Source organism: Heterocephalus glaber, unplaced genomic scaffold (genome assembly GCF_053883595.1).
Source record: "Heterocephalus glaber isolate CG9 unplaced genomic scaffold, H.glaber_assembly_v1.0 deba00001481, whole genome shotgun sequence".
Lineage (NCBI taxonomy): Eukaryota > Metazoa > Chordata > Mammalia > Rodentia > Bathyergidae > Heterocephalus > Heterocephalus glaber.
Genome location: NW_028258317.1, coordinates 60,041,683 through 60,062,981, shown reverse-complemented (window position 1 = coordinate 60,062,981; position 21,299 = coordinate 60,041,683). Strand labels below are relative to the sequence as shown.

The following is a 21,299-nucleotide window of genomic DNA, read 5'->3' as shown; positions in this document are numbered from 1 at the left end:
GATGAAGTTATATGAATTATCCCTGGTAAGTGAAGCCACGTACATATCCAAAAGCTTGGAGAGGCATCTCCCTCCCTCAGAATGAAAAGATTGAAGCCTGAGAGAGGAGATACATTTCTAAAAGTATTATACTTAATAAGGAGTAGATCTGGGCTCCAACACAGGCCTCGCCTCGAAATGATTTTCCCTCCACTACACCAAGCTACTCATTTTCTCTAAGTCAATAACCTACATGTGCAGATGCTTATTTTATTAGGAAATATTACAAGGTTAATAATTTTTCCTACCCCTTACAATGTAGGACTTTATATACTTGATGGTGAGAATGGTGATGATAATCATCATACATCAGATTAATGTTTATCTCAGTATTTGGAGGAATTGTTTCATAATTTTTTGCGGGTTCATACTGTAAACAGAAATAACTTTATATACTTCTAGAATCTGTAATATGCTATACTGCATATTCTTTGAGACAAATACCACCCTATCTTCATACTTGCATATTCACATTTGATTACAGAGAGATTTTCCAATCAGTGATCCTATATTTACCATTAAAGGAATAGATGAAGATGAATAAATTAAAAACAAATATATAGGAAAGGAAAAGAAATATATATGAAATGAAGTCTTGATACATGCTACAGTGTGGTTGGATATTAAAAACATTGTGCCAAGGGAAAGAAGTGAGTCACAAAAGGTCACATATTATATGACTCCATTTATATGAAGTTCCCAGAATTGGTAAATTCATAGACATGGATTACAGATGGTTAGTTGCCAAGGGCAATGAGGATAACTGTTCTTTTAGAGTGATGAAAATGTTTCAGAGCTAGATAGAGTAGTGGCTGCTCAACATTGTGAACATACTAAATGCCACATTAAAATGGGTAATTTTGTCATGTGGATTTCACTTCAATTAAAAAAGTATATGTATGTGTATATTTATAGTACATATATGCATGTCTATATATACATATATATATACACTCATTTACAATTTCATGCATGATAATTTTGTTACTTATTACTGTAGTGCTTCTCCAACTTTCTGGTCTCAGGATTCTTTTAAACTCTTAAGAGCTAATTAGGATGACCAAAAGCTTTGATTCATATGTTTTCTATTTATCAATATTTATCATATTAGATATTAAATGGGAAACATTAAATATTTGTTGATTCATTAAAAATAGCATAAATTGATTACATATTAACAAAATAACACATTTTCTTAAAAATAACTGCATTTTCAAAAAAATTTAGTGAGCAACAACTAATTCAGCTCACAAGTCAAATAATTCACAATTGATTTTCCTTCTAAACAAACATTGGTCTTCAGAATGCAAAAGAAACTGCATTTTACAACACAGAGGTAAAAACCTGCACACTTGAGGGTTAGTTAAGTTCATATCTTTCACCATTTTGTCAAGGGTGCTTTCAAGTGAGCTGGCCACTGGGTCCTGTGATGACCGCAGTGATGCCAGGGCAGCTATGCTCTAATTCTTGCCATGGCTCTTTCAGGTTCCCCCACTCCAGCTTTTGTGCAAATATCTATGCATCGAAAATTCAACATGGATGTAAATGTCTACATGGCAAAAGAGCAAAAAAATGCCTTCTAATTTTCATGGAAATAGACCTGGCTTCATGGGCTCTCAGGGATCCTCAGGTTTTGAGAATCCCAAGTTGAAGACTCCATGATATCTTACGAGGAAGTACCAGACTTGTGAATTCTGTATGCTTATAACATCATGGCCTCTTTCTAACAGGACTGAGTAATCATCACAATGGAAATTTAAGACAGGATCTTGGTTTAAACAAACTGTGGATCCTTTTCTCGCATTTACTTGGGACCTTTGCTGTACTTTTGCTCAGAAGGCAGATTTACGATAATTCCCTCCCTCCCTTTCTTTCAGGTTAGCCGTCCCTCAGGGACCTTCTTTGACCACTTTACTAAAAATATCATTCCTCTTCCAATACACAAGTTACAAACATATGCATGTGTGTGCACATGATATTATCCTTACTTGTTATTTTTTTATTCTTGACATTTATTCCTATTTGACATATTATGCATTTAAAATTTTTATTTTTCTGTTCTCTTTAGAATATAAGCTACAGAAAGCAAGAGTTTTCATGTAACATCTTCTAGAATACTGTCTGACACACTGATCTTCAGTAAACATTAGTCAGATGTTTTTGAATATAGTATAGCTAAAATACTGACATAGACATTTATCATTTTTAAATAAATGTGCTGCACAGAAGCCCTGACATGTATTCCATAAGTGGTGCAATGGAAAAGGGTTTTAGGGTTAAATAAGTTTGAGAACCATCTCCTTTCTCTCATTCTCTCTGTCATGTATACACCACACACACACACACACACACACACACACACACACACACACACAATGAGTTATAGTGAATTAACAAGAAGCATCTGAGAGGCCCTGTAATAGTGGACTGTGTTTGGATATTGTTGAGCATAATGTTTTTCAAACTTTGTACTGATTACTGTTCACTGGAACATGCTCTGGGAAATGCCTGCCTGTATGCAACCTCCCCAGTTCTCCCCTCAGCATGGTTGAGAGGGTCAGTTGAGATAAGAGCTATGAATCTGAACCCAATCTGGCAATTTAGAGAGACTTCATCTTAAAATAAACATTTTTTTAAAAGAAGAGCTGGGGATGTAGCTCAGTGCAAAGGCCCTGGGTTCAATCCCCAGCATTGACCCCCCCCCCACAAAAGGGGTGGGTAAGCCCAGGCTTCTGGGGCAGACTCTTTGAATTCCAATCTCAATTCTATCTACTTACAGGCGGGGAGACATTAGACAGATTATTTAATCTCTCTAAACTTGAGTTGCCTGATTTATTTAAAACAAATAATACTTTTATCCATATGATGGAGGAATTAAATGAGAAAAAAATTTCAAAAAATTGCAGTGTCCCCCATGTGTTATGCAATGAACAAGTGCCAGTTATTGTAAGATAATGTGATTGATATTATTTGTCGTCCTCCTGCCTCAGGCTCCCAGAGAGCTGGGATTACAGGTGCACACTACCACACCCTACCCACCTTTTTAAACAGCTCTAACCTGGTAGTTATGTGCTTCTTAGAAAATGAGGCTGTTGGGCTGGGGATTTAGCTCAGTGGCACTGCACCTGCCTTGCAAGTGCAAGGTCCTGAGTTCGATCTCTAGTACCAAAAAAAAAGAAAAAGAAAATGAGGCTGTCGTATGTCTACATTTTTTCCCTTTTTAAAATTTCACTCTTGTAGCTAGTCAGTTGTATTGTAAATTTCATAATCTTACTCTCAAAGTTTATGGAAGCCATGCTTTGGCATTCTTGTGTCCCTGCAGTGGTGCTACGGAAACAACACATTTCTTTTAAGATTCTTAATTTTGTTTCTCATTTTACTTGTCAATAGTGAGGGAGATCCAAAAGTTCATGAAACAATATGACAAAGGTGCTATTTTTAATTTCACTAAGATGGGAGGCAGAAAATTGACCTCATGGTTACACTTTTAGCATGCAGGGAAGAAGTAACTACTTCCTGGATGCCCTACCATAGACAGTGGTAAAATGCAAGTCTGAGTGATTAACAGAAGCTAACTTTCCGGGGAATAGCCAATTTTAGGTAATGCAGGGAAACAGCCATTTGTAGTAACAGCCATTTGTAGTATCACCACAGAGAAGTGCCTCTAATGAGAGACCATTTAGTAAGCTTCAGGTGTTATTAGTTCACACAAGAATCCAGTATGATTAGCATTTAAACATGATTCACAAGTTGTAAGCTGGCAAAGGCATGTTTTTGCTGGCCTGTGACTGAAACTCTGGGTTTGCGTATCTTTTGATTAGCCCATCGATAGAAATACCTGTGTGGGTTTCAGTGAATTAGTGGTTATGTCTTTATGGTAAAATTTACTATGAAGTCAATGAAAACTACTCATGATTAGCATTGTCAAAATTACTTTCAATCCTGTGACTAACCTGTCACATCAATGTTTCTTAGTCTGATTACCTCAATGGGAAAATGCTAGGGGAAACCTCTTGAGAGTACTGGTCAAAAGCTATATATTATACTGGTGTGTTGTCTATTATGTTCAAAAGCTATAAAAAAGGGTTTTGCTATGCAATTTTTAATTCAGAAAACAACAGCACAGATTATTTTTCTAAAGCTTATTTGCTAAATAAGATTAGCTTTATTATAAATGTAATACTACTTAATGCTGTAAACATGGCACCAAAATATGATTGTATTGCCTGCTTTTATACCTTTTAAGACAGAAATTTGACCATAAGCTTCAGTTTTATTTAAATTAAGGACCATTGATTTATTATGACTTATTTCCTAATAATTGTTCTCTTTTTTTCTGCATGTGGATCTAAATTCTCATTGATGCCTTTCTGTATTGTGTAAATAGCACAACAAATGTCAATAAGGAATGTTCTAAAAAATTGTGTTGCATATATATAATTCAGAATATATCTAATAGGCATTTAAACTTAAATGAAATGTACTTTGAATTAAAATTTTAAGAACGGCCAGAAAAAAAAAAAAGCTATGGAAAAGCTATGGGTCTGCTCAGTATACTCCGAAGAGTTATGTAAATGTAAGATATCATTAGCTCACTCAAGTGGAAAATTTAAAAAGTGTTTCATTTCATCATTCTTAATTTTGTATGCTGGCATAATATCTTGATGGTACAAAGGACAGAAAGAAAAGTCTCGTGTATTTCTATATTTTAAAATACATATTGTAAGATAAGAATAATTCCATGTAATTCAAATTGCTTTTGAGTGAATGAGGGTTAATCAGACAAGTACTCAGACTCTTTATAATTTGAGAAAAAAGCTAAAAAATACTTTAACTCTAGTGGTACCTGTTGCAAAACTATCCAATTAAATTCATTAGAATGAGTGGTTTGTCTGCTTCTGGTTTTCACAGGTCATAAAGGAAGGAAATCCCTGAAAACCACTTTGTGGTCCAATAATGGTTTGTCCCTTCAGACCTCAGGTTGGAATTGGTTGCCATGTAGCAGTGTTCAGAGTTGAGATCTGAAGAGGTGCGAAGGTCACTGGGAGGGACCTATGCCTTTCTCACTGGCTGTGTTAGTTCTCCTGGTAGAGAGTGAGGTCCTGCTATCACTGGACAGAATCAGTTTCCAGGAGCATGAGTGTTATGAAATAAGGCTGCCTCTTGTGTTTTCTCTCTGCCTCATATGCCCACTGGCTCTTCTGACTTCTGCCATGTCATGAAGCAGCTCAAGATCCCCACCAGACATGACCACCTGGTCCTAGATTTCCCAGCCTCCAGAACCGTGAGCCAGAATAGACCTCTTTTCTTTATAAATCACTCAATCTCAAATGTTGTGTTATAGCAATGGAAAACAGACTAAGACAGACAACTTAATTAGTCTTATCTCTCATCAGAAATTTTTAACCTTCTTTGACAACTTTTCTAAAGTGGGCGGTCTTCCCTACACCTCTTAGAAAATAGTCAACAGAACTTTACTTTGGGGATTCAAAAAGTCTTTGTATACTAGGTCATTTGTGGTCCTCCCTAAATAACTTTTCATTATATAGCTAGAGGATTAACTTGACCATGAATGAGAAAAATGAAGCCAAAGGGATAATTGCTTCTTTAGAGAATATTGTGGCTCACCTTGCTTATAAGATCCGCTCCACTTCTAAAGAATCCCTATGAACAAGTCTCCTGTCCTCTGGCGTGCTTTAAGAATGGATTGCTCCTCTTGCCATCCTCTTTTCTTCCCCCCCATAGCCATCTTAAGGAGAGTTCTTGGTTCTCTAGCTGGCTCCCTGTCCTTGAAGTTGGTCTGCATTCGTGCACTCAGAGTCATCAATATCTTGACTCTCTGGTGACCCCAAAGACCATTTCACGGACCACAGTGCTGACCTTTTGCTTGCAGAGCACAATTTCTCAGAAATCAGCAAGACCTGCAGCATTTGCTGACGGAACTATTGATCCCCAACTTGGCCTTGCTAAATTGCTTAATCAGCCCCAGAATTTGCCAATAACAACGCCAGTGCTACATCCCCACTTCCTGTACAGTCCAGAGTCTATGTCTACCTCACTAAGGGCCACTGTGTGTCTTACACTATGCCTAAGTAGATTTTTATTTTTTGTTTTGGATAAGTGTATCCATTAGAGAAGTTTTCTTTCCAAACCCTAGTGCCTAGAAGTGATACTATAAAAGATAGCAACTGCCGTGTCCCTCTAAAAACCTCAAGCTATGTACTATTTATAACCCAGAGAAAATTTTCTTTCTTCCACTGGCAGATTGTTCATTCATCCATACTTCGTTACTGCACTTGGAAGTCTCAATATTTCTTAAACATTAATCACACGAACCTCAGAAGACAGTAGCCCAGGGAGATCCTTTCGGATGTTATAATTAAAAGAGCTCCTAGAAGGTCACTTCAAAGTCAAGTGGAGTAATTCCTGGAAGTCATTCATTTGATTTAAAAATAATTGCATGGGTTTTTCTTTAAAGTGCAATTCTGAGAAGGCAGAAATGTCTAGATCAAGGTCTCATAGCTAGTTAGTAGAGTAAGGCTCAGTACCCTGTGTCTCCTGCCTCTTTTACAGGAAAGTTTTATGTGTCTTATGACATCCTGAGGAGACAACTTCCTTTCAAATGTGTCAACCCATATTAAATTCCATGCCTAAAAATATTTCCTGTAGCACAATTTGATTAGCACTTCTCTAGAGTCACTTGCAATTCTAGAGATGGCAGGCGTTGGGGTAATTATATATGAAATTTCCTCTTGGGTTTAAGTCACTTCTAAGATCCAATGGTTATTTTAAAACTAGTGCATAAAGTGGCATGCTTGGGAATTCTAGTAATTGGCAGGCATTGATGGTCTCTTTGTCCATTCCATTAGGAACAGTGGCATGGTGTCAGACCTCTCTCCTGCCCACCACCTTCACCAAGTGTAATTGATATATCTGTGTGTTCAAGGAGGAGCCTGAGTAGCATAAGAAAGGGAATAAGTAAAAGGAAGGAAAGGTACATTCAGAAATCCACTTGTCTACATAGGGGTCTCTACGGAATCAGTAATATACATTGCCTGGTATGAGAAAGTCTTGGAAAGTTCAGGGGAACCTGACCCCCTAAGAAAGGAAGTGATGCAGAAAGGAGGTGCCCTGCTCCTAGTCTTTCTGGAGGACCACACTGTATTCCCAAGCAGAGTGCGCTATTCTGTGCATTTATGGAAATATCTTTGATGATTCTCTGTAATTCACCTTAGTAAAATCCAGAGATTTTGAGTTCTAAGTATTCATTGTATATCATTATTTCCATTTACCTTTCAATTTGCTTTTTTTTCCCTTATAACCTGAAACCATTCCTCTATTAGACTGAATTATTTCTGGGCAAACAGGTTTTGGAAAGCAGACTTACAGAAACAATTTCTTCTACCTCATAGGGAATAGGAATTTCTATTAATAAGTCATGGAGACAGGATTCTTAAATTTTGGTGCACATCGCACACTCCTGGGGAGCTTGGTCCTAACCTGGGCACTTAGGACCAACTCTAGTTGATCAGTTATAGCAGAGTGGAACCAGGGCCATATCATTTTAATAGTGCCTTCATGTTGTTTTGATATTCTCCTGCATTTGAGATACATATTAGAAAGACAGAGATAGGAAAGAAAGATGGCCTGTAATGATAAGGCTTGAATGTTGGGAGAGACCCCGCACCCGTGTTTTGGGTTCATTCACTTGTAAACACTTATTTACCTGCTGTGTGCACAGAATAGTGCAAGGCTTTGGACTCACACAGATGACTCCAGCACAAATCCTGCCCTCAAATTGTTGACTATTTATGCAAATAGATATGATGGCATCTGTTTACAATTCAGAAATCTCCACTACTGCAGAGTGCTGAAGATCTGATGGCAGGGCAGTCAGGAAGGGTTGTACAGAAAAAGTGATGAGTGAGGAGAACTTTGAAAGAAGGGTTACAGCTCACTGTGCAGAGCAGAGGAAAGGAGAGGCTGGTAGAGGGCCCACCACTGCAAAGACGTGGGGACTGAAAAGTGCACAAGTGAAGAACACACCAGGGATGTAAAAGAGAAAATCCTAGGAAAAAGCCTGAGAAGTGTACATGTGTTCAAACAGACAACTCAGACAACTGCAGAGGGGTCACTGACAAGAAAGTGGGCTGCATGCACATAGACTAGTGTTTTTTTTTATTTTTTATTTTTTAGTTTTTCATAGACTAGTGTTTTAAAATGTGCTGCTCATATCCTGGTGCTAACTGATTATTAGTTAACGTAGTCCCCAGGTGCCCTAGTGCTATGCTGACCTGTCTTTCTGATCTTGTGTGGGGAGTGTTGATAGACTTCTTAGCTGTGAGGGTCTCCACATTTTCCCCTCTTCTCTTCTTGTATATTTCATGTATGGTCTGAATTTGGGGCATTGTTCTTATTCTGTTTGAGCCATCTTATTAGAATTTGTATGTCTAGGTCCTTTAAATGTTAAATCTAAATGTTAGATGATCCACATGCCTTTTTTCCCTCAGGAACAATCACACCTGATCGCAATTCAGGGTATTCTGTTTCTCAGTGTCTTTCTTGTCCACTTCTTAAGTGTTTTCACCAGGAGCTCAATGAATTTAATAAAATATTTTATTGTTATTTTTCCTGGTATAACAGGTAGAGACCGAGGTACAGCCTGATTGAATATTTTTTTATATTTAGTATAACTCGTATTTCATAACTTTTTGGAGACAGTAGGGTCTCCTTCTATTTAAAACTAAATAATGCCATCATCAAAGCAGACACTTTAAGTGCTATTATTGCCATTTGGTATTCATAATTAAGATAACATTTATTTGTACTAATAATTCAGTATTACAGCACCCTTAATAGATGTACTGAGCAAGCACTGCGGTGACAAGATAAGTTGCTCTGTTTTGTTCCATATGTCTGTGTTCTAAGTATTCCATAGTTTTAATTGGTTCCCTGCAGAATAACATTTACAAGCATATGGTATGGAAAATGCTGACTGCTTTTGTTATCATGTGTTTTAGGACTTGTGGTGGCCTCGCTTCACTTAGCCTTTAAATGTGATTATGAGGTTATTTAATGCACTTCATGGTGTACTTTCTTTTAACCTGCCTGCCGGGTGTGAAATGCCATCAGTATGGTAAATCTAGTAGCCCATTCATGTTTGGGCAGAACACTCGTTCACAAAAGCTTTCATAAAGGGTTTGAGCTGCAGGATCCTCCTCTTTCCCCTCCTCGCTCTATGAGCTCTGTGAGGCTGCATTCAATTATGCTGGAGAGGAAGATGTGCCACTGGGAATCTGAAAGAGCCAAGAGCACAACAGAGCGCTCTGACGCCTTGTTTGAGAGATTTACCAGCAATTGCTTGAGAAGGGATTACAGATGTGAAATTAGACTCATGGATGGAAGGAGGGACCAGCTGTATTTTTGGATATTAGAGGTACTTTGGATCTTGGGTGGTTTCCTTGGGGAAGACTGTGGCAGAATGCAGCAGAATTATTAATATTTTTGAGACTATGTGCCAGGTTTTTTTAAAAAAACTTTTTTATTTTGGGAAATTTTAAACATACAAATGGGGAAAAGATTGCATAATGAACAGTCAGCGGACCTACATCTTAATATTTTAATTTCTTAGGGTTGCTATAAAAAAACAGCCAAAACCCAAGTTTAAACAACAGAACTGTATTGTTTTGCAATTCTAGAGGCTAAAAGCTTAAGGTCAGGGTGCTGGCTGAGTCACCTTCCCTCTGAGGGTGTCCCATGCCCTTCACCTAGCAGATAATAGACTCAGAGGTTCCTTGCCTTGTAGACAGACTTCCTCTTTTTATAAAGATTCGACATAGTTGATAAAGATCCACATAATGACCTCACCCCACTCTGTGAACGGCAGCTCCAGAGTTGTGGGACAGCAGAAATACTCTTTGCTATTAACTGGGTGTTACTGCTTGGCTTACTGTCTCCTGGTAGCTGGGACTTGCCAATTAAGTGGTGAGAAGGAGCCCCTCCATACCTGGTGGTCCCAAGCTAACCATGCCTTCTCCCACCACCACATCTAGAAGACAACCTATCACGGATCCCCCCTTTCTAAAAAAATATTCTCCCTCCTTTCCAGTTTGAGACTGGGAAGGGTGAATTTGAATTACGAATGAATTAAAAAACCACTCTTCAAAGAAAATTTGAGAAGTCTTGTTCTCTATTTTTCTAGTGGTGAAAATTATATTTAATGTGATCTACAGGATCTTAGTTGCTACAGCCTTCTGAAAAAGAAACCAACAAAAACAACTTGAGAGGGGAGCATATAGCAGCAGTTCCATCTGTTGATAAACAATGCCATTTTAAATCAGTTTGAGACCACTCCTAAAATGTTGTTACTCCTTTAGGATCTCAAATCCTGGATTCACTTACTCAATTGCTATTTGGAGAGTAAACAAGTATTTATACTGTGCTTGTTTCTTTACATCTCTGCCCTGGCCAGTGTGTTTGCATTGGTTACAGAGCAGAAGTCTTGGATTTCTGATTATTCTAGACTTTTAGAAATTTTCAGAGCAGATACTGTAGTATTAAGAAACTGATAATAATATTGTGGTAGTTGTTAAAGAAATTATGTAGAAAGAATTCTATCTTAAGGAAAATAAAATGATAGGGAAATTTTGAGTCTTCAATGAAGAGTTTTACATAATTCATTATTGAACAGTCACTAGCCCAAATGAACAAAGATTTATTTTACAAGCTGTTAAAAATTGTGAAAAGCTGTTATCTAGTTTATAGATGCTTATCACAGAGAAAGATTTTGGTGGTGTGATGCATTTTATTATGTCTTGTTAAAGTTCCCATTTTAAAATCATTCTTAGTTTTGAATCTTTAGGTCTTATTCATTGAAAATCCAGTAAAAAACAAAAACAGCAAAATCTCCCTCTAATAAAACAGCCTACTTTTTTTGGTAATTGATTTATTTAGAACACTATGGTAGAAAAACTTGCTCAAATATTTTGGTATTAAAAGTTTTCTCCACAATCTATTCACATGAAAAATCCCCTTAAAAGTACAAATATAAAATTCAAATTGTTAATAATAAAAATTTTCCAGTGGAGCACCTCTGGACACTCCAGGTAATTCTCTCAGTAAAAGAGAACAGACAAACAGAAAATATTTGAGTGGCTAAAAAATAGTTGTTTCTTTTTTCTTCTTTTTTTCTTTTTTTCTTTTTTCTTTTACTTAGAATCATAAAATCATATCAAAGTGAGACAGATATGATGCTTAGAAGTCTTGAAACTTATCATTGGGAAAGGCTGCTATTTCAGAACATGGTGCTCAGTTAATGTTAATATAATTATGCTTGTAGAATATCAGTAAACAATATCTTCATGTATCCTATTACTCTGCTTTATGTCTCAAATACTCATTGAATTTTGAATATCTAGCTACTGTGTGCCAGGTACTATTTAGTTTTAAAAAGTCTTTCCTGGAGAGAGAGAGAGAGAGAGAGAGAGAGAGAGAGAGAGGGAGGGAGGGAATGAGATTTAGAGGTCACGCAGAGGTGAGAGTTCTTCTGTCACTGAAAAACACACAGTGTAATAAATAATGGCATCATTAAAAACTGTCATCTTTGCAAAGTACAGTAATTGCTCCTCAAATCCCTTTCACATCTCCCTGAGAACCTGCATAAGTGCACCACACTGGAAACTGTCTTCTCCTCTGCCTGCTTCTAGCCGCTTATCTGTTCATTACTGTCATGTGTGAGTGGGTTTCTGACACACCAGGTGTTTGGTGTCACTGGCCTGACGTCTGTTCCAAATACAGACGTTTACACTCATGAGTATTAAAGCAATAGATCTTTGTGTGACCACAAAAAAGCTGACTGCAGAAATGGAAAAAGCCTTCCAAGCACATCTTGGCTTGTTCATGGGGGGAGAAGCTCTAACTAATTAGCTCCAGCGCTTCTAATCCAAAGGAGCAGAAATAATTAAAGTAACTGGAGCAGCCTGTGCCATGTTGTGGCAGGCCTGGCAGCGGCGACGTGTTAGGAGATCCTGATGTAACCCTCTGGAACTAAGTACTGAAAACCCTTTTTTTTTTCCTTGTCTTTCTTTCTTTCTTTTTTTTTTTTTTGCACAAAGATACATTAAAGAGAAATTAGAATATTTATATCACATTTTTCAATAGAAATGAAAATATTTTAATCAAGAAAAGAAGACAAATTTCTTCAACCCATTCCAACTTGTGAGAAAATAACAGCAAAAAATTAGACTTTGTGTTAGAATATTGCGAGGGCAAATTTGAGAAGTAGTAATTATTTATTTTAAAAAGTTATTTGTTTTTGCAGTACTGGGGGTTGGACTCAGAATCACTCTACCACTAGCTACAACCTACCCCTTTTTATTTTTATTTCAAGTTAGTCTCACTAAGTCGCCCATATTGGTCTGAGAATCTCAATTCTCCTGCTTCAGGCATCCAAGTAGCTGGATTACTGGGGGGCATCAGCATGTCCAGCTGGCATTGGGCTTTGACTCTAGGTGGGTTGGGAGTTGTCTCTGCCTGGGCAGAAGTCCTTGGTCTTAGGGACCGTGCTGGCAGGGGCTCCAGCAGGGGTTGTGTAAATGACTGTGTAAATGTGAGTAAGTGTGGCCAGGGTTCTGCCTTACAGAATTTCCTAATGGGCTGATGCCCTACGTCCGTCAGCTTTGTGTCACTGTAATAGATACCTGAGATAATCAACTTATAAAAGGAACAGTTTCATTTGGTTCACTTTTTGGAGTTTTGGCTTGTGGTTGGTTGGCACCATTGCTTTGGGGCGTGTGGCAGCACATCAGGGCAGGGAGTGTGTGGCCGAACAACACTCCCTACCTCATGGCCCAGGCACAGAAACAGGGAAGAATAAGTAAGGGCCTGGGGTTCCACTAGCTCCTTCAAGGGTGCAGCATGATGATCATAAGACTCCTCACAAGGCCCCACTTCTTAAAGTTCTACCACCTCCCAATAGAGCCAGTCTGGGGACCAAGCCTTTGTCACACAGACCTTTGGGCACACTTAGGAACCAAACCGTAGCACCCCATGTGTACCTCATTCTAGGAGTCACAGTACTGGTGAGCACAATAGACCAGAGCTGTACATGCCCTAGGAGTGGAATTACAGGAATTACACCCAGCTCTCTATGAGTCACTTTTTCTTATTTTGTTTCTTGGTACCAGGTATTGAACTCGGGACCTTGCGCTTGCGAGGCAGGTACCAGAACCATTGAGCTAAATCCCCAGCCCAATGAGTCATTTTTTATTGTTTAAGTTTTAAAACATACACCAGCAGAAAGGCCAAAGAGAACTCTACGTGTTTATCTCCTAGTTTAAAAAATTATCAACACTTTTATGAAAAGGGATAAATTTGAATACTTAACCTTTGATGAAAGCGCTTATAAAAACTTTATTCTATTTAATTTGTCAGTAGGTTATTTAAACTTGACTAGACATTTCCTGCATTTTTCCACCTAAAAGAGACATTGTCGAATTGTATGCTCTCATCAAAAGTGACATACGAAGCTCTAATTCCCTAGAAAATCATTGCTTATGGGTATAAGCTCTAGTGCCTCTTTTTTTTTTTTTTTGTACCAGGGATCAAACTCAGGACCTTGTGCTTTGGAGGCAGGTGCCGGAACCACTGAGCTAAATCCCCGCCCCTCCTCTTATTATTAATACAATAGATACCTTTTTATCTTGAAATCATTTAATCTTGAATTTTAGAATTACCTTATATTGGACATCCATCAGTCAGCCAGGTGTAGGGAGACAAGCTAAATAACAGTTCTGGTATGGTTCATTCATCTCTATTCCAGGGCCCAGATATGTCCTAGTACCAGCTCATGCTGTGATAGAGCTTTAGTGTATATCTTTTTTTTTCTTTATTAAATTCTTTTATTGGTACATTGTAGGTATACAACACAATTACATTTCTCATTGGGAATTGTACCTTTACATAATGCATCTTGGTTCTTATTTTTCCCCATTCCTAGCCCTCCCTTCACCCCCTCCACCCTTCCCTATTTACATAGACTTCATGTCCATTTTTTCCCTTTCTCAGCATTTTTCCTTTCCCTTCTTTCCTTTCCCCTGCCCCTCCCACTACCTCTACCCCTTTGGACCTTTTCTTCCTATTTTGCATTATCGATTATTCATTCTAATCATTGGTACATTTTAGGTATATAATATAATGACATTCATCAGTGGAAATTTGCACCTTTACATAGTCTCTCTTAGTTCTTATTTTTCACCCTTGCCCAGCCCTCCCTTCAACCCCTCCATTCCTCCCTATTTACAAAGATTTTGTTCCTATTTTTCCATTTTCTCATATTAATCCCATTCATTTCTATCCTTTCCCCTAGTCCTCCCACTTCCTTCCCCTTTGCCTCTTTTCTTCCTATTTCACATTACCCATTATACATTTTAGTCCTTATTTACACTTTCAGTTTCTCACACCAGAGAAACTATTCGGTATTTATACATGTGTGTCCTATTTATTTCACTTAAGAGTATTGCCTCAATGTGCATCCACTTAGCTATAAATGTCTCTAATTTCTCATTTTTTATGCCTGAGTAGTACTCCATTTTATAAAAAAACCACATTTTCTTTATCCAGTCTCCAGTTGATGGGCATTTGGGCTGTTTGCAAGTTTTAGTTATCACAAACTGTGCTGCTATGAACATGGGTGCACATATATCACTGTGGTATGATTCTTTTAATTCTTTGGGGAAGATCCCCAGCAGTGGAATAGTGGGGTCAAATGGAACTTCCAGTCCTAGTTCTTTGAGGTATCTCCATACTGATTTCCACAGTGCTTGCACCAGTCTACACTCCCACCAGCAGTGGAGCAGGGTTCTTCTTTCCCCACAGCCCCACCAGCATTTGTTATTGGTTGATTTCATGATAGCAGCCATTCTTTCTGGAGTGAGGTGGAATCTCAGTGTTGTTTTCATTTGCATCTCTCAAATGACCAGTGATGTTGAACATATTTTCATGTATTTATTTGCTATTTCTACTTCTTTGTCTAGAAATGTCTGTTCATTTCAGATGCCCATTTTTGGATTGGGTCTTTAAATTTGGAAGGTCTGATCTTTTTAAGTTCTTTATAGATTTGAGATAGTAGACCTTTGTCTGAGGAAGAGCAGGTGAAGATTTTTTCCCACATTGTGGGTTGTCTCTTCACACTGCTGGTGGTTTCTCTTGCTGTGCAGAAGCCTTTTAATAAGAAGAGATCCCATTTGTTGATTTTTTGTGCTAGTTCATGGGCAACTGAGGTTTTGTTCATAAAATCTTTTCCTACATGATGTCTTCAAGGGTTCTCCCTAACCTCTGTTCCAACTGGTTCAGAGTTTCTATTTTAATATTTAGATCTTTAATCCATTTTGATTTTAGTTTAGTGCATGGTGAGAGATATAGGTCTAGTTTTAATCTTTGGCAAGTTGAAGCCCAGTTTTTCCAGCACCATTTAATAAAGAGGCTATCTTGCCTCCAGTGAGGGTGTTTGGCTCCTTTATTGAAGATGAGATGGCTGAGTGTGTCTGGCGTTGTTTCTGCATCTTCTAATCTGTTCCACTGGTCCTCAGGTCTGTTTCTTTGCCAGTACCATGCTGTTTTTATCACAGTAGCTTTGTAGTAGAGTTGCAGGTTGGGGATTGTGATACCCCCTGCCATGTCTCTGTTACCTAGAATTGCTTTTGCTATTCTGGGTCTCTTCTTGCTCCAAATGAACTTTTGGATTGTTTTCTCAAGGTCTATGAAGTATGCTGCTGGGATCTCAATTGGAATTGCATTAAATCTATATAACAGCTTTGGAAGTATGGCCATTTTCACTCTATTAATCCTTCCTACCCAGGAGCAGGGGATATCTGTCCATTTTCTGATATCATCTTCAATCTCTCTTTTCAGAGTGCCATAGTTTTCAGAGAAGAGGTCTTTGATTTCTTTTGTTAGGTTGATTCCTAGGTATTTCGGTTTTTTTGGATGCTATTGTGAAAGGAATTCTTTGCCCTATTTCTCTCTCAGTGAGTCTGTCATTGGTGTAGAGGAAAGCTATTGATTTTTGTGTGTTGACCTTATAACCAGCTACTTGACTGAATTTGGTTATTAAGTCAAGAAGACTTTTGGTGGAGTTCTTGTGGTCTTCTGTATAGAGTATCATGTCATCTGCAAATAATGACAATTTGACTTCTTCATTTCCTATCTATATTCCTTTTATTTCTTTCTCTTGTCTAATTGCCGTGGCTAATGTTTCCAGAACTATATTGAACAAGAGTGGTGATAGTGGACATCCTTGTCTTGGTCCTGATTTTAGTGTGAAGGATTTCAGTTTTTGACCATTTAGTATGATATTGGCTGTTGGTTTTTCATAGATGGCTTCTATCAGTTTGAGGTAGAGACCATCTATTCCAATGTTTTGTAGGGTTTTTATCATAAATGCATGTTGGATTTTGTCAAATGCTTTTCCTGCATCTATGGAGATAATTATATGGTTTTTGTCCTTGGCTCTATTGATATAGTGTATTACATTGATTGCTTTGTGTATATTGAACCATCCCTGTATCCCTGGGATGAATCTCACTTGATCAGGGTGTATGATCTTCTTGATGATCTTCTGCATTCTGTTTGCCAGTATCTTATTAAGGATTTTTGCATCTATGTTCATTAGTGAGATTGGCCTATAGCTCTCCTTTTTGGTTGGGTCTTTCTCTGCTTTGGGGATCAAGGTGATGCTTGCTTCCAGGAATGAATTTGGGAGTATTGCTTCCCTTTCAATTTCATTGAAGAGTTTAAACAGTAGTGGCAGCAGTTCCTCTCTAAATGTCTTGTAGAATTCAGCAGTGAAGCCATCAGGGCCTGGGCTTTACTTAGTTGATAAGTTTTTAATTACCTTTTCAATTTCATTGTTTGATATTGGGTTGTTCAGAATTTTTAGGTCTTCTTCGTTCAACTTTGGTAATTCATATGTATCTGCGAATCTGTCCATTTCTTCTGTGTTGTCCATCTTATTGGCGTATAAGTTCTGGAAGTAGGTATTGATGATCCTCTGGATTTCTGCTGGGTCTGTTGTAATTTCACCCTTTTCATTCTTTCTTAATGCATGGATTTGGGCCTTTTCTTTCCTTTTTCTGACAAGGTTGGCTAAAGGTTTGTCAATTTTGTTGATTCTTTTGAAGAACCAACTCTTGGCTTCATTGATTTTTTGTATCGTTCTCTTAGTCTCCATTGCATTGATTTCTCCTCTGATCTTTATAATTTCCTCCCTTGTATGAGCTTTGGGGTTGTCCTGCTCTTCTTTTTCTAGAAGCTTGAGGTTCAGCATCAGGTTGTTTAATTGGGCTCGTTCTGTTTTCCTAATATGTGTATTCACTGCTATGAATTTCCCTCGTAAGACTGCTTTCATTGTGTCCCATAGATTCTGATATGTTGTATTGTCATTGTCATTTAATTGAAGGAACTGTCTGATTTCTTCTTGAATTTCCTCTGTGACCCATTGGTTATTCAGAAGTGTGTTGTTCAATTTCCACGTGTTTATGAAATCTTTTGAGTTTCTTTTGCTATGGATCTCCAATTTCATCACACTATAGTCTGATAATATACAGGGGATAACTTCAATTCCTTTGCACTTACTTAACCATGTTCTATGTGTGAGTATGTGGTCTACTTTGGAGAATGACCCATGTGCAGCTGAGAAGAATGTGTACTCTGATTTTGTGGGGTGGAAGACTCTGTAAACATCTGTTAAGTTCATTTGTTCAAGAGTTCGATTGAGTTCTAGTATTTCATTACTTATTTTTTGTCTAGTTGATCTATCTATTTGTGACAGTGGGGTGTTGAGGCCCCCCACTACAATTGTATTAGTGCATATATGACTTTTCATGTCCGTTAGTATTTGTTTTATATAGTTGGGTGCACTAGTGTTTGGTGCATAGATATTTATGATTGTCATCTCTTCCTCTTGGATTCTTCCCTTTACAAGGATGTAGTGTCCTTCTTCATCTCTCTTCATCAGTGTTGGTTTGAAATCTACTTGATCTGCCAAGAGGATAGCTACTCCTGCTTTTTTTCAGGTTCCTGTCACATGCAGTATTGTTTTCCACCCTTTAACTTTCAGTCTATGAGTTTCCTTTTGAATGAAGTGTGTTTCTTGTATGCAGCATATTGTTGGATTTTGCTTCTTGACCCATTCTGCCAGTCTATTTCTTTTGATTGGTGAATTGAGACCATTAACATTGATGGTTATAACTGAAACCTATTGACTTGTCATTGCCATGACTTTTTCTTTTTGTTGGGTTCTCCCCCTTTCCATTTAATTTCTTGTCATGCCAGATGGGTTCATTCTGCTTTGCTTCCTGGGGTTGTGATCCTCAATGTCTGTTCCTAGGATATTGTGTCAAATTCTTTGGAGTGCTGGTTTGGTATTCACAAAGTTCCTAAGGTGCTCTTTGTCATGAAAGTATCTTATTTCTCCATCCATTTTGAAAGATAGTTTTGCAGGGTACATCAATCTGGGTTGGAGGCTGTTTTCTTTTAGGGCTTGGAATATGTCACTCCAAGCTCTTCTTGCTTTGATGGTTTGTGTTGAGAAGTCTGCTGTGATTCTGATGGACTTTCCTTTGTATGTGATTTGTTTCTTTTCTCTGACTGCTTGGAGAAGTTTGTTCTTCTGTTGAGTTTCTGGAATCTTAACAATTATGTGCCTATGTGTAGATTTCTTTTGATCAAGGCTAGCTGGAGTCCTATATGCCTCATTTATCTGTATGTCAAGCTCTTTTCCCCTCCTTGGGAAGTTTTCTGCCATTATTTCTATGAAGAGATTTTTTTTTATGTCATCTACACTCTCTCCTGTTTCTTCATTGATTCCAGTCAGTCTTATGTTATTCTTCTTTGCATCATCTAGCAGCTGCTGGATTGATTTCTCATGTTCCCTTATAATTTTGAAGCCATTTTTCTTTTCCTGGTCACTAATTGCAATCTTATCTTCTATACCTGAAATTCTGTCCTCACATTGGCTCATTCTGCTGTGTAGACTTTCAGTGGAGTTTTTCATGTCCTGGAAATCTATTTGCAACTGTTTTATGGATTCCATTTGTTTCCTGTGTTGGGATTCCATCATGTTCCTGAGCTCCTCTCTAGATTTATTAATCATGTCTTGCACTAGGGGCACAATTTCTCCTGTTATCTGAGAAATTATTTCTGATTTCATTTTTTCCAGATCCCCTTTTGTTGCCAGTTCAGTGGGTCCAGGTGGTTGAGTATCAGAGTGTTCCATCTCATTTCCCTCTGGGGTCAGTGTAGGTGATCTGGAAGTCTGATTTTGAGACTTATTTATGTGTTTTCTCATTTCGACTGGGGTGAGGGGCTGTTGGCGCCTGCATGGATTACCTCCTCTGAGCTGGGAGAGGTGGGACAGGGGCCGGGAGCAGCAGTAGGGATGGTGACCCAAATTCCCTTTCCTGTAGTCTGGGAGCAACGGGAGGGATGGTGGCCGGGAAGCCCCTTCCTCTGGACCAGGAGCAATGGGATGGTGGCTCAGAAGCCCCTTCCTCTGGGCCAGGAGCAGTGGGATAGAAGGTGTCCCAAAAGCCCTTTCCTCTGGGCTGGGAGGAGTGGGCAGGTTGGTGACTGGGAAGCCCCTTCCTCTGGACCAGGATTAGTGGGACGGCGGCTCAGAAGCCTGTATCTCTGGGCCGGGAGCAGTGGAACTCAGTACTGTGGTCTGGTGGTCTGGTTTCCTCTGTGTCTTTGCAGTGTGGAACCATGTGGCTGTATAGAGGAGCGGGGGGGGGGGCAGGGTCCAGTGGCTTGGTACCGGGGTGCGGGCTGACTAGGTGTGCTCCATGTTACACGGGACACTGGCAGGGCACCCGCACACCTGCCTGCCTGCAGACGGCTGACTTGTCGTGTTCAGAGCACCCTTGACCCCAGCAGGGTGCGCGCAGATCTGCCTGCAGCTGGCTGATTGGGCGTGTTCCACAAGACCTGGGACCTGGGCAGGGCGTGCTAGTGTATATCTTTTTATGCTACTTGAGACATTTAAAAATTATTACAACAATTATGATTTCAAAGTAATGGATAAATTAGATATGCTAGAGATGGAGAAGTCAAGTTTTTTTTTTCCCATTAAGTTTATTGGTACATTTTAGGTACAAAATAATTATATTTATCATTGGGATCTTGTACCATTACATGAATATCTTGCTTCCCCCCCCCTTTTCCCTTGCCTTCCCTTTACCCCCTCCACCCTTCCCTATTTGCAAAAACTTTGTTTCCATTTTTTTTCTTTCCTCATATTTTTTCTTTTAACTTTTTTCCTTTTCCCTACTGCTCTCTCTTTCCCTGCTCCTTTAGACCTTTTCTTCCTGTTACACAATATCAATTATACAGTTTTTAAAATTACAATATCAAGATCTAGGAGACATTACCACAGATTTTACAGAATTCAAAAGGATATAGAAAGCATATTTCAAAAATCTGTTTTGAAATAATTTTGACAACTTCTAAGAAGTACCTTGGAAGACAAATTAATGAAACTAACTCTGGAGGAAATATAAAATTTGAATAGCACCTATTAAACAAAGTATATTCCTAGCTTGGAAACCTACCTATATGACAACAGCAGGCTCATATACATTTTAGCTGATAAATTATATCAAACAATTAAAGCAGAAAAAAGAAGGAACACTTCTCCCCTCATTTTAGGAAATCAACATTGTGCTAATCCTAAAACTGGGTAAAGATAATAGAAGAAAAAAGTATGAACATAGATAGAGATATGTTTAACAAAACAAACTCTTAAAAGTCAGATCTGGCAGTATGTAGAAAGTGGTTTTGTTATAGGGATGGCAGTGTTGGTTCAGCATTGGAAGATCCACCCCCAAAAGTCATCATTTTAACAGAGGAAAGGAAAAGGCCATATGATCCTGTCACTAGTTGGAGAAAAAGTATTGGACTAAATTCTACAGCTGTTCATGGTAAGAGCTATCAGGAGACTAGAAGTAGAACAGAACTTTCTCAACAGATTAAAGACATGTACTCCATACTTCCAGTGAGAAAGCCTTATATGAATGGAGAAGATACAATGCTTTCTCCTTCAGGTGGGGAACAAGGGCAGATATGCTTACTCTTTATCTGTCCATTAAACTTTGAAACCTAGTCCCACCAAAATAGTCTGGCAATAAAATGACACAATTAGGATAGGATTGGCAAGGCAGAAGCAAAATCTTTATATGTAGATGAAATGATCATCTACAGAGAAA

At 38.4% G+C, this 21,299-nt stretch overlaps 1 protein-coding gene across 13 annotated transcripts in view; it reads left to right on the top strand.

The window, feature by feature from the left end:
* Positions 1-21,299, top strand: part of Prune2 (prune homolog 2 with BCH domain) — a 307,927-nt gene that overhangs the window by 28,467 nt on the left and 258,161 nt on the right. For 4 of the 13 annotated variants that reach the window (XM_087184135.1, XM_087184132.1, XM_087184127.1 and 1 more), the window contains exon 1: positions 9,287-9,475. The exons of 1 other annotated variant lie outside the window; for it this stretch is intronic. In XM_087184135.1, the coding sequence (XP_087040261.1) occupies positions 9,305-9,475 (171 nt within the window). In that variant the 5' untranslated portion in view covers positions 9,287-9,304. Of the gene's footprint in view, positions 1-9,262; positions 9,476-21,299 lie in introns of those variants that run through there. 8 more of the 13 variants (XM_087184133.1, XM_087184134.1, XM_087184131.1 and 5 more) reach the window with 5 other exon arrangements.